General features: G+C 42.3%; 1 protein-coding gene across 4 annotated transcripts in view; it reads right to left on the bottom strand.

Annotated features, from left to right (window-relative positions):
• The window catches only part of dhx57 (DEAH (Asp-Glu-Ala-Asp/His) box polypeptide 57), a 117,126-nt gene that overhangs the window by 34,989 nt on the left and 69,088 nt on the right, over window positions 1-13,049 (bottom strand). For all 4 annotated transcript variants that reach the window (XM_043696376.1, XM_043696377.1, XM_043696379.1 and 1 more), the window contains exon 13: window positions 972-1,088. In XM_043696376.1, coding sequence (XP_043552311.1) covers window positions 972-1,088 — 117 coding nt within the window. The remainder of the gene's footprint in view (window positions 1-971; window positions 1,089-13,049) is intronic.

The following is a 13,049-nucleotide window of genomic DNA, read 5'->3' as shown; positions in this document are numbered from 1 at the left end:
AAAACACAATATTATATCGAGAGGAACATTTTTAATGTCCGATCTTTACGTGTCATACAGAACTTAAACTAATAATTTTTAATAATATTCCACATAATATTCACATTCTGATGGGTACTAAAGTGTAATAGCTTTCGTAATACATCTTGAAAATGGTAAATATTGTCCATGAGTTCTGGAAGCTAAGAAAATTTCAAAAAGCTGCTGCAAATATTTTGCCTCGAGGGAAACTCATTTTCCACAGTCAATGTCAGAATTAATCACCTGTTTTACAAAAATCAGTGAATGTACAAATAAATTTGTTAGGGTCTTAGAACAGTGGCACCCACAATATAAAGCTTGTACAAAATTATATTTTTGATTCAATTTGTTTGAAATTTCAGTTGTGCATATTAGCTCTAATTTTTATTTAAAGAGAAGAAAATGTCTTTCATATATTAATTGTAGGGATTCACTTAAGCCCAAAAGAAGACACAAGTGAAAACAGTAGTTGTTGCGTTAAGAGGTGTATATTTGTAGTGCTTAACTCTGTAAATCAATAAGAAAGAATACAAGGCTTGGCTCCGGTTGTATCCTTCACAGACACGCTTTCTGGAGAAGAACAACTAGTTGTAAAAGGTTGTGTTATGCTCAGAGGTCAAGGAATATATTAGAATGCAATTCTTTCATTCATTCTCAATTTTCTCATAGCCTTGGTTTTATTCTTTCCAAATTTGTTCTCAGTAAATATTCTTATTCAACCAAAAGTCTCACGGCAATCATCTTACAGGAAACACAGAACAGGTTTCAACTGAAGCCCAACAGCTTACACCTCCCTCCTGTATCTCTATACACTTTATCCTAAGCCACAATGACCTTCAAAGTTTGCAAGATTCAAGCATTGAGCACATGTTGGTCAATGACCACTTCAACATCTTTTCTAAGTAACTGCAACTATATACGAATAGCAGACTGGATTTGACTCCACTTACCTGGAGGGTAATTGTGTTTTCCATCCACTATCCACTCAAGCAGAGCTTCTATTAGGTCCAAATTGATCTTATCCAGGTCCATTCTAGCCATAGTCTTTAATACTGACTTACTAATCCCTGAAAGGAAAAGAAACAGATTTACCAACATAGTTAGACAGAAGTACAGCTACTGCATAAAACAAACTTATATATATCACTGCTGGTTACTTCGCCGTTCACATAGTCTACTTGCACATGAATAGAAATGCACAAGATACTACCTCTCACCTTCATAATATTGACGGAGGCAGTTTTGCTATGCGGGTTGGTAAGGCATGGTCAGTACCTGTACATTACTTGCTGTATACAGTCAAAAGAACATGACATTTATCATGATTTCAAAGTCTTTGAAAAGTATGGCCTACAAACCTAGCATCTCACTAGCACCAAAACCAGGAAACATTTGCAAAATTTACGGCACGGTATCCAACATTAGATGCAATTCTACAAGTGGACAATTCTTCCTGGATAATTTGGCGTGCGAGAAAAATTATACTGATGTAAAATTGCATTTTTTCATTTTTGTATTTTTAATTGAGAACTTAATAGGAAAAGGAACAGTTTTAAAAACCAAGGATTGTTGAAGAATTGCTGCACGTGTTTAAGGTAACCTGACACTTGTACTATTTTACCCAGTTGCTTGTTCAAGCAGCAGTAAAAGTCTGGTCTACAGACCAGCTGGGACCAAGGCATGTGTATGAATGGAGCTTTGGTGGGCAACAACGTAGCTGATTGATCTGCAGACTAGTGACCAGTTACCAATGACAAAAACACTCTGCCTCCCAACAACTGAGATTAGCTCCCAGGTAGCTAAAAAGCTTGAGGCTATAAATCCATTTCTGGGAGGATTTTTGCAAAGGCAATAGCTCTTTTTTCTGCAGTGAAAAACACCTCTCGCTTGAAGATAGCCAGTTTATTTCCCCTTTCCAGTTGCTATAAAGTGTGACTTTTAATTGTTAAGTTAAAAGACCTTAATAAGTTGGAATCAGTCACCCAATGCCTCTTGCAGACACCTAAAAGTATTTGGAGAAGGGAATTTGAGAAGTAGCATTCTGATCAGCACAAGGATCATCTCAGCAAATCTTGTGGACAAATTCTATCTTCACTCGGGCAAAGGAGGATGTAGATACATAATTTAGGGAGGAGAACAATGAGGTTCCTGAGCAAATTGACCTGGAGAGCAAGGAGGCATTGGAGATTCTGGCTGCTTTAAAAATGGACAAATTCCCAGGTCCAGATGAGTTGTATCCCAGGCTGCTGTCAGAGTCGAGGGAGGAAATTACAAGGGCTCAGATCTAATTTTTTACGTTATCAGTGGCCATGGGGAGGTGCCACAGCACTGGAGACAGCTAATATAATTCCACCTTTCAAGAAGGATATTCGAGATAAACCAGAGAATTATTGACCAGTGAGTTTCACATTAGTGGCAAGGAACTATTGGGCAGACTTCTGAAGGAGAGAAATAATCTCCACATGGAAAAGCAAGGTTTGATCAGGAAGAGTCAATACAGCGCAGTCATGCCTAACAAATTTGACTGAATTTTGAGAGGTGGTGATCAGGTGTGTTGGTGCGTAAAGCGTAGTTGGTGTAGTTCATATGGATTTCAGCGAAGTCTTTGATAAGTTCTCACATGGGAAACTGATAAAGCAGGTAAACATACATGGAATCCAGGGCAATTTGATGAGACAAATCCAAAGTCAGCTTAATGGTAGGAGACAGAAGTTGTAGTGGAAAGCAGTTTGTGACTGGAGGCTGGTGTACAGTGGTGTACCACAGGGATCAATGTTGGGTCCCTAACTTAAAAACAGAAAGAACTGCGGATGCTGTAAATCAGAAACAAAAAAAGAAATTGCTGAAAAAGTTCAGCTGGTCTTGGCAGCATCTGTGGAGAGAAATCAAAGTTAACATTTTGGGTTTAGTAACTTCTGCAGAACTGACTATAGCTAGGAAAATGTCTGTTTATAAGCAGAAGATGGGGTGGGGGGGTGAAAGAGAGGGAATTGAAAAATGATAGGTGGGGAGAGCACTCAAAGAATGAGAGAGGAACAGTTGGACGGACAGAGAAGTGGATAACAATCTGGCTGAGGGTGAATAGCTATTAATGGGGACTATTAGTGGCTAACAATGGGTAGTATGTCATAGCAGACGATGTGATAACAAGATCTGGTGTGTGAAGGTTTCGTTTGGGAGATGGGAGAGCTCAAGCCCTAAAGTTATTGAAGTCGATATTGAGTCCAGAAGGCTACAGGGTCCCCAAGCAGAAATTGAAATGCTGTTCTTCTGGCTTGTCCTGAGCTTCACTGGAAAACGGCAGCAAGCCTGGGACAGAGATTTCGGCCAGGGAACACGGTGAATTGGCAGGCAACTGCGAGTTGTCTTTTTTTGCAGACAGAACGCAAGTGTTTTGTGAAGCGATCACCCAGTGTACGCTTCTTTTCTCCAATGTTGAGGAGACCACATGTGAGCAATAAATGCAGTAGACTAGATTGTGGGAAGTGCTGCTTCACCTGGAAGGTGTGTTTGGGCTCTTGGATTCTGATGAGGGAGGAAGTAATTGGACAGATCTAACACCTTCTGCGGTTGCAGAGAAAGGTGCCATGAGGCTGTGGGGTAGTGAAGGAAGTTCCAGAAGGGAACAGTCACTGTGGAAGCCTGACTACAGATAGGAGGGTTATGTGTGTCCAGCAGTGACATCTCGCTGGAGATGGTGGAAATGGCAGCTAATGGTCCTCTGGATCTGGTGGGATGGTAGGGACATTTAGGAGGCTCCCTTGTTGAAGTTGGCATCATTAGAACAAATGGGATGGAGATGGAGGAACTGGGAGAATAGAATAGAGCCTTTACAGGAAGCAGGGAGCAAGGATGTATAATCCAGGCAACTATTGGAGTCCGTAGATTTGTAGTGGATATTGGTGGCCAGACTATCCCCAGAAATGGAAACAGATGTCAAGGAAAGGGAGGGAGGAGTCAGAGATGGACGAGGTGAAGGTGAAAGCAGGGTGGAAACCAGAAGCAAAATCAATCAATATTTCCAATTCTGGACAAGAGAGGGAGGCAGAACTGATGATATCATCAATATACCAGAGAAAGAGTTGTAGGTGGGGGCTGGAACAGGACTGGAACATGGAATGTTCTACATACTCCGCAAAGAATAACTGGGGCCAATGCAAGTACCCACATCCACCCTCTGACCTGAAGAAAATGAGAAATGTGAAAAGAAATGTTGTTCAGGGCGAGGACAAGCTCAGTCAGGTGGAGGAGGCGGGTGGTGAGTGGGGACAGTACAGGCGCTTGTTCCATGAGAAGCAGAGAGCCCCGAGACCATCCTGATGGGGAATGAATGTGTAAAGGGATTGCACTTCATTGGTAAAGTGGTGGTGTCTAGAACCTGCAACTGAAAATTCTTAAACTGGTGGAAGGCATCAGAGGAATTGCAGATGTTAGTGTGCAGGGACTGGACCAGGGGAGAAAAGACAAAGTCAAGGTCAGAAGAGATCAGTTCTGTGGGGTAGGAGCAGGCAGAAACAATGGGTCTATCCAGTCAGTCCTGTTTGTGGATTTTGGGAAGTCGGGTTGGGGGTCGATCCACTTGGAGGCAGTTTTGGCAGGGAGGTGGGGTGGCGGTGATGGTGGTGGTCAGATGAAATGAGATTGGTTACTGTAGTAGACACAATGGCCTGATTTTCCATTGCAGGGCCATGGTCCAGGGGAGATTGGAAGTGGTATCTGAGAGCTGGTGCTCAGCATCTACAACATAGAGGTCATTCTGCTGGACTACCACAGCACCATCCTTATCAGCAGGTTTAATTACAAAGTCAGGTTGGATCGGAGAGAATGGAGTGCAATCAGTTCCCAGGAGGATAGGCTGGAATGGGTAAGGGGCACAAAGAAATCGAGGTGACTAAAGTCATGTTGACATTTCTCAATGAACAGGTCGAGTGCAAATAAAAGGCCAGAGGGAGGGATCCAAGTGGCAGGAGAACGTTGGAGGTGAGAAAAGGGGTCTATGAGACAGGGAGAGGACTCTTATCCAAAAAAATAGGCATGGAGGTGAAGGTGATGGAAGAAAGAGTTCAATATTATGTTGTGCCTGAAATTTACACAGAGGGATAAAACGGAGACTCCTGATGAAGGAGTTTTGCCTGAAACGTCGATTTTTCCTGCTCCTCAGATGCTGCCTGACCTGCTGTGCTTTTCCAGCACCACTCTAATCTTGACTCTAATCTCCAGCATCTGCAGTACCCACTTCTGCCCTGAGACATTTGAGAGTTCAGTTCCTGCTTGGGGATCCTGCAGCCTTCCGGACTCAATATTAAGTTCAAGACCTTTAGGGCGTGAGCCCTCCCATGTCCTTACCACAACCCCACATACCAGGTCTTGATATCACAGTCTGTTATTACACACAACCCATTCTTAGCCACTAACAGTCCCCATTAATAGCCATTCATCCTCACAGCCAGATCATTATCAAGTCCTTTGTCTGTCCAACTGTTCATCTCTCTTTGGGTTCTATCCCCACTTATCATTTACTCGTTACAGTTACTCGTTACCCCTCCCTATCTTCTGCTTATAAACTGACATTTTCCGAGCTACAATCAGTTCTGAGCAAGGGTCACTTGAACTGATGAAGGGCTGTAGCCCGAAACATAAATTTTCCTGCTCCTCAGATGCTGCCTGACCTACTGTGCTTTTCTAGTAACACACTCTCAACACTTGAACTGAAACCTTGACTCTGACTTCTCTTTACAGATGAGCAATTTCTGCTTCTGTTTCTGAGTCCCTTACTGTTCATGTTATATATACATGATATAGATGAGATTGTGGCGAGGATTGAGAAGTACACGAGAATTGGATGGTTAGTTAATTGAGGAAGGAGGTCTAAGGTTACAGGAAGATATAGAAGAATTGGTTAAATGGACAGATCAGTGGTAGATGGAATTTAACTAGGAGAAAGTGAGGACTGCTGATGCTGGAGACCAGAGTTGAAAAATGCGGTGCTGGAAAAACTTAGCAGGCCATGCAGCATCCGAGGAGCAGGAGAATCGACGTTTCGGGCATAAGCCCTTCTTCAGGAAATCTACATTCATCCCGTGTGGTTGGAGGGTTCCTAGGCAGAAGATGAGGCGCTCTTCCTCCAGGTGTCACGTGGTCAGGGTCTGGCGATGGAGAAGGCCAAGGACCTGCATGTCCTCGGCGGAGTGGGAGGGGGAGTTAAAGTGTTCTGCCACGGGATGGTTGGGTTGATTCGTGCGGGTGTCCCAGAGGTGTTCCCTGAAACGTTCCGCAAGTAGGATACTTGCTTTTAGCCAGTCATGACACAGATTATAAGAGCAGGAAGATTGTTATGGAGCCGTACAAAATTTTGGAGAGTCTACAGCTGGAACACTGAATGCAGTTCTGATCGCAACACTACAGGAAAGATGTGGTTGCACTGGAAGAGGTGCAAAGGAGATTTGCCAGGATGTGGCCCGAGTTAGAGCATTTTAGCAAAGAAGAGAGGCTGGATAGGCTTGTGCTGTTTTCTTTCAAGCAGAAAAGGCTTGATTGCAGTGTAAGATTATATGGGGCATGGACAGGGTGGATAGAATGCAGCTGTCACCCCTAAGTGGAAAGGTCAAAAACAAGGGCAGCATCATTTTAAGGTGAAGGCTATGTGTTTTTCAGGAGATTTGAGCCAATAATTTTTCACTCAAAGAATGGTGGGAATCTGGAATACAATGCCTGGGAACATTATAGAGGCAGGAAACCTCAAAACGTTTAAAATGTACATGAACATGTACTTGAAATGTCATAACATTCAAGTCTATGGGTCAAATGCTGAAAAGTGGGATTAGTGTAGTTAGGTTAGCACAGACTCATTAGGTGGAAGGACCTCTTCTGTGCTGTATGACTACGTCTATGTTCATACACGTGGCAGGAAGATAACCAGCACATCTTTCAATTTCTCAAAAATGCTTCATCATCCAGCCAATGTATTTTTCAATATTATGATGCCTCAAAGCTTCAAGCATTGAAAGCCAGATGCATCCCTCGAAGCATATCTATTACAGGACAGCCAGCCAATTATGTTTGGTCCTTATGGCAACTTAGGAAAATTGCTCCAACATTTGAAAGATAAATTCTCTGCTCTACTTTACAGATTATACTGGTTTCATATGTACCTATTTGGCAAGAATTTAATTGTATCATACCAAGCACAAATCATTAGAAATGATCAACCGAAACCTTCACAAGTGCACCTCCCTCATTACAATGCCTACTTGTGAAGATGCAAGGGTATGATGTTGGAGGACAATGAAAACCAGGCTCCTTAATGACTATTACTAATGCTTTTAGTAGACTTCCATACCCCATTAAGAACAAAGTCATTCCTTCAGACCTACAGATCAATATTGAATTTGAGTTTGAAGATAAGACTTAACTTTAATCTTACTCATTTTGGTCACAGCCAAGCACAATAGATTCAGTGAGATTAGATTACTAGATTACATTACAGTGTGGAAACAGGCCCTTCGGCCCAACAAGTCCACACCGACCTGCCGAAGCGTAACCCACCCATACCCCTACATTTACCCCTTACCTAACACTGCGGGCAATTTAGCATGGCCAATTCACCTGACCTGCACATCTTTGGACTGTGAAGGAAACCAGAGCACCCGGAGGAAACCCACGCAGACACGGGGAGAACGTGCAAACTCCACACAGTCAGTCGCCTGAGGCGGGAATTGAACCCGGGGCTCCGGCGCTGTGAGGCAGCAGTGCTAACCACTGTGCCACCGTGCCGCCCACAAGTGCAGCTATTTCAGAAAATGACCAGCTGCAACAGCTCGCAGAGACCACCACTTGGTAGCTGGAATGTGTCTAACAGGTGCCTGAGCTAGCACATCCTTTCTGCCATTCAGAGATTAATCTTGGATTTGATTGGAATACAATCTACAAAAGCAAACTAGTAGTAAATCCACAAATTCTAGGTCACATGAACGCAGAATCCATTTTTTGATCCTACATAAAGAAAGCATAAAAAGTCCATCTCTGACCAGGCTGTATTTCTCCTACTTTACGTAGATATGACATACTTAGGAAATTTTCCACATTATTATACAGATGCCTGTATTGTAGCTGAACTAGAAGAGTTTGACAAGGGGTGCAGCTAATTCTGGATTACTAGTCTTCTGTACTATTACTAGCATTTTGACAAAGACTACAATATTTACAGTATTCAGCACTATCAGCTGTTCTTGATATTACGAAGAGTTAACCAAACTGGCTGAAGACTGATGCTGAGAAGTTTAGGTGCTTCAAACATGTCTTTTGAACGGATGTGTTAAGCATTGTTGATGAAAGGAATATAATTGCAGCTTCCTTATCAGCAAATTGTTTAATTGTTCACCACCATTCACAGCTATATGGCAGAACTGCACAGCTTAGATTGTTAATTATGAGATTGTTTAACTGTCCGTTGCATGCTGCTTATGGAGTTTAGCATCCAAGTAGTCCTGTGTTGTAGCTTTGACAGGCTGACAACTCAGTATAAGGTGTGCCTGGTACTGCTCCCAGCATGTCCTCCTACATTCTTCTTGAACAAGAGTTGACATCCTGGCTTGGTGATAAAACATTAGGCAATATGTTGAGGAATGAGGTTTCAGATTATTCTTGATTGCAATTTTCTTGTTGATGATGGCCCACAGCTCCTCGTGGATGTCGAGATTTGAGTTACTAGATCTGTTTAAAGTATATTTAATTTAGATAGATGGGGGTTGGTGCAATATAAGATGCAAAGAACAAAGTTTTGGGATAAGCTGAAGCTATCTGAGGGTTCAAGATGGATGGTCTGCCAGGAGACCATTGAAATAGTTTATTAAAAGTGAAAAAAGTGGCTTATGAGCTGAGGCAAGAATCATTTGAGGAAGTGGATCATAAAATTTGCATCATCAGTACCAGTACATATTTGAAAGTTGACCCTATGTTAGCAATACCAATGCCAGAATAGTATTAATTTCTAGGAATGTTGTTGCTACAATCAGAGTTACAAGGGAAACCAAGTGCAAGGAGCCCCACTTTCTGAACAATTGAGGAGAGATCGACAGAGTGCTCAATGCACAAAAAGCTTCAAAGATCAAGGACTGTATGGGAAATTGGATTACACTGTAATCTTGCGTATCAGTTTAGGCAAACCAATATTCTGTATAATATTGGATCTTTGACAAGATTACTAGAGAAGGAGCAAAACGTCCTTCTCTTGGGAAATAAGGCACGGCAAGTGACTGAAGTGTTGGTATGGGAGCACTTAGGGACTAGTGATCGTAGTTCTACTAGTTTTAAAATAATTGGAGAAAAGGGTAGGTCTAGTGTAAAAGTTAAAATTCTAAATTGGAGTAAGACAAATTTTGATGTTACGAGACAGAACTTTCAAAAGTTGATTGGAACAGACTGTTCACAGGTGAAGGGGTGACTGGCAAGTAGGAGACTTTCAAACATGAGATAATGAGAATTCAGAAGCATTATGCCCCGGTTAGAGTAAAGGGTAAGGCTAGCAAGAGTAGGGAACAATGGATGAATAAAGATTTTGAAGGTCTGCTCAAGAATAAGGAGTTGTCATATATTATGTATAGACTACAGGGATCAAGTGAATCTCTTGAAGAGTACAAAGGGTATGGGGACATTATTAAGAGGGAAAGCAAGAAGGAAAATAGGGGATATGAGATAGCTTTGGCAGATAATGTTAAGCGATTCTACAAATACATTAAGAGCAAAAGGGCCACTAGGGGAAAAATACGGCGCCTTAAAGATCACCAAGGAGGTCAATGAGTGGAACCACAGGAGATGGGAAAGATATGAAATGAATATTGTATGTCAGTTTTTACTGTGGAGAAAGAAATGTGGGCTAGGGAACTTGGGGAAATAAATACTGACATCTTGAAAACAGTCATGATGTGGAGACACCGGTATTGGACTGGGGTGGACAAAGTCAGAAGTCACATGACAGATTATAGTCCAACAGTTTTATTTGAAATTACATGCTTTCAGAGTGCTGCTCCTTCATCAGGTGACATGTCACTTCACCTGACGAAGGAAAGCTTGCGATTTCAACTAAACCTGTTGGAGTATGACCTGTGTCATGTGACTTCAGACTGAAAACAGTCCACATTACAAACAGGAAGTGCTGGAGATCTTAAAAGACAAAAAGTGGATAATTCTCCAGGACCTGATCAAGTGTCTCCCAGGATGTCGTGGGACGTTAGGGAAGAAATTGCGGGGCCCCTAGCACAGATATTTGTAACTTCTATAGAATAGGTCAGGTGCTGGAGGATCATAGGGTGGCTAATGTTGTGCCTTTAGTTAAGAAAGGCTCTAAGGGGATGCCTGGGAACTACGGACCTGTGAATTTGACATTAGTGGTGGATAAGTTGTTGGAGGGAATTCTGAGAGATAGGATTTACATGCATTTGGAGATGCAAAGACTGATTAGGGATTTTCAGCATGGCTTCGTGCGTGGGAAATCAAGTCTCTCAAACTTGGCTAACTTTTTATTTTGCGGATGTAACCAAAAAGATTGATGAGGACAGAGCAGTAGATATTGTCTACATGGACTTTAGTAAAGTCTTTGACAAGGTTCCACATGATAGATTAATTAGTAAAGTTAGATCACATGGGATTCAGAGAGAGCTTGCCAATTGGATACAAAATTGGCTTGACAGTAGGAGACAGAGGATGGTGGTGGAGGGTTGTTTTTCGAACTGGAGGCCTGTGACCAACTGTATTGTGTAAGTATCGGTGCTGGGTTCACTTTTGTTTGTCATTTATATAGACAATTTAGGTGAGAATTTATGAGGCACGGTTAGTAATTTTGCAGATGACACCAACATTGGTTATCTAAGATTACAAACAAATCTTGATCAATTCTGCCAATGGGGTGCAGAGTGGTAGATGGCATTTAATTTGGATAAATGCGAGTTATTGCATTTTGGTGAAATGAAAAGGGCAGGACTTGTACAGTTAATGGCAGGACCCTAAGTAGTGTTGTCGAACAGAGAGATCTAGAGGTTCAGGCATCATAAATAGACAGGGTGGTTAAGGCTGCATTCAACAAGCTTGCCATGATTTCTCAGACCACTGAGTATAGGAGTTGGGATGTCACATTGAGATTGTACAGGATGATGAGAGGCCTCTTTTAGAGTACTGTGTACAGTTCTCGTCATCCTGCTACAGAAAGGATGTTACTAAATTGGAAAAAGGGTTGAGAAAAGATTTACCAGGATATTGTTGGGCCTGGAGGGTTTGAGTTATATGGATAAGCTAGGAACTTTTCTTTCATTGGTGCACAGGATGTTGAGGATGGCCTTATAGTAGTTTATAAAATCATAAGGGGCATAGATAAGGTGAATAGCAAAGGTCTTACCCTGGAATGGGAGAGTTCAAAACTAAGGGGCACATTTTTAAGGTGAGAGGAAAAAGATTTAAAATGAACCCAAGGGGCAACATTTTCACACAGTAGTTAGTTAGTATGTGGAATGAACTGCAGAGGAAGTGGTAGATGTAGGTAGAGTTACAATATTTCAAAAACATTTAGATAGGTACATGAATAAGTGAGGTTTGGAGGAATGTGGGCCAAATGCAGACAAATGGGCCTAGTAGTTTGGGAAACTTGGTTGGCCTTGACAATTTGGACTGAAAGGTCTGTTACCAAGCTGTCTGACTCCATCTCAAACTTTTATGGTAGAAAAATTGAACCTATGATATCTTCGTCTTTGTTAATTAGGCCTGTTTGTTTTTTTTTCCCCCAATAAGGAACTGTAAATGCTTCATAGGACACGTCTTTCTTCCGATGGCTTATATAGGAATAGGTTCCCCTTGCACTAATTGGTTGACTGAAATTAACTAACTGGCTTAACAATGCACTCTAACTCCAGAACAAGAAAATAAAATGTGGGAGATTAGAAGTGTAGTTTCTGCAGGTGGGGGAGGGGGTGTTGTGGAGGGAGGGGAAGGGGAACATTATACAAATGGTCGCAGAATTCTTGTAGCATGTGGCATACTTAAGGCTAAGACTTTAATGAATATAGAGGGTCTTTTAAAGAAAATAGTTTTAAGCTAGGAAATAACTATGAAGGGTTGTAGCTGACCACAAAAAGAAGCAGCAGGGGCATTTCACAACAAAGCTTATAGTATAAGAGAAACTGGATAAAAGAACAAGCTCTGAGAAACAAGGAACAAAGAATGCAGACATACAAGGACAGCAGGATGGCCAGATAAGAAAATAACTAGAAAAAAAACAAGTGAGGTATTCGGCTTATGATAGGATGGGAAAAGGGAGGAGTGATTCCGCAACTTACAAACTGAATAAGAATGCTTACATGCTCTGTTTTCGCGGGCATTTCTGCTTGATTGCAGAAGTGTCCGATACTTGCAAGGCCGTAATAAATTGTTCTTGTTTCCAAGGCTTTGTCTCAGGCTGATTTGTGAGTGAGTTCTGTTTCTCACAATTGGGGGCCTCGTTCCGGGATCCAAATCTCCGACCGCTCGACACTCTTGGGACGACGGGGAAGGTGCACCTCGCCGATTTCGGTGATCTCCGATTCCCTTGCTTGTCGTTTGCGGTTTGGGAGAGTACGATCCGAACTGGGAGACCCTGGAAACAAGGTGGGCAGACGCAGTGGGTTTGGTCGGGCAACTCTTGTGCACAAGACCCGGGTAGGGAAAGGTCTTAAAGGATATATCCGGGCGACTGGGGGCAGCAGTATTTGCTGCAGGAATTGCCGTGGGCGGGGCGCACCAAAACGACCAGGTAACTCTGTGCACAGACCAAGGTAAGAAAAGAGACCTTTAAGTATTACCTTGGTGGTTGGGACTTACGAAAGTACGGGGAATTGGCGATATATAAAATAAAGCATATATCAATGGAAAACAGCCCGTGTCAGAAGGGCTACTGAGGGTGCACTTCGTAACTAACTTATGGCCAGACGTCCAGAAGAATATTCAAAAGCTAGAGGAGTTGTTGCGGGAAGCTCAAAGTGTCTGTGCCTGTGTGTGTGTGAGAA

Source organism: Chiloscyllium plagiosum, chromosome 9 (assembly GCF_004010195.1).
Source record: "Chiloscyllium plagiosum isolate BGI_BamShark_2017 chromosome 9, ASM401019v2, whole genome shotgun sequence".
NCBI lineage: Eukaryota > Metazoa > Chordata > Chondrichthyes > Orectolobiformes > Hemiscylliidae > Chiloscyllium > Chiloscyllium plagiosum.
The sequence above is the reverse complement of the archived record's forward strand: the minus strand, read 5'-3'. Positions and strand labels throughout refer to the sequence as shown.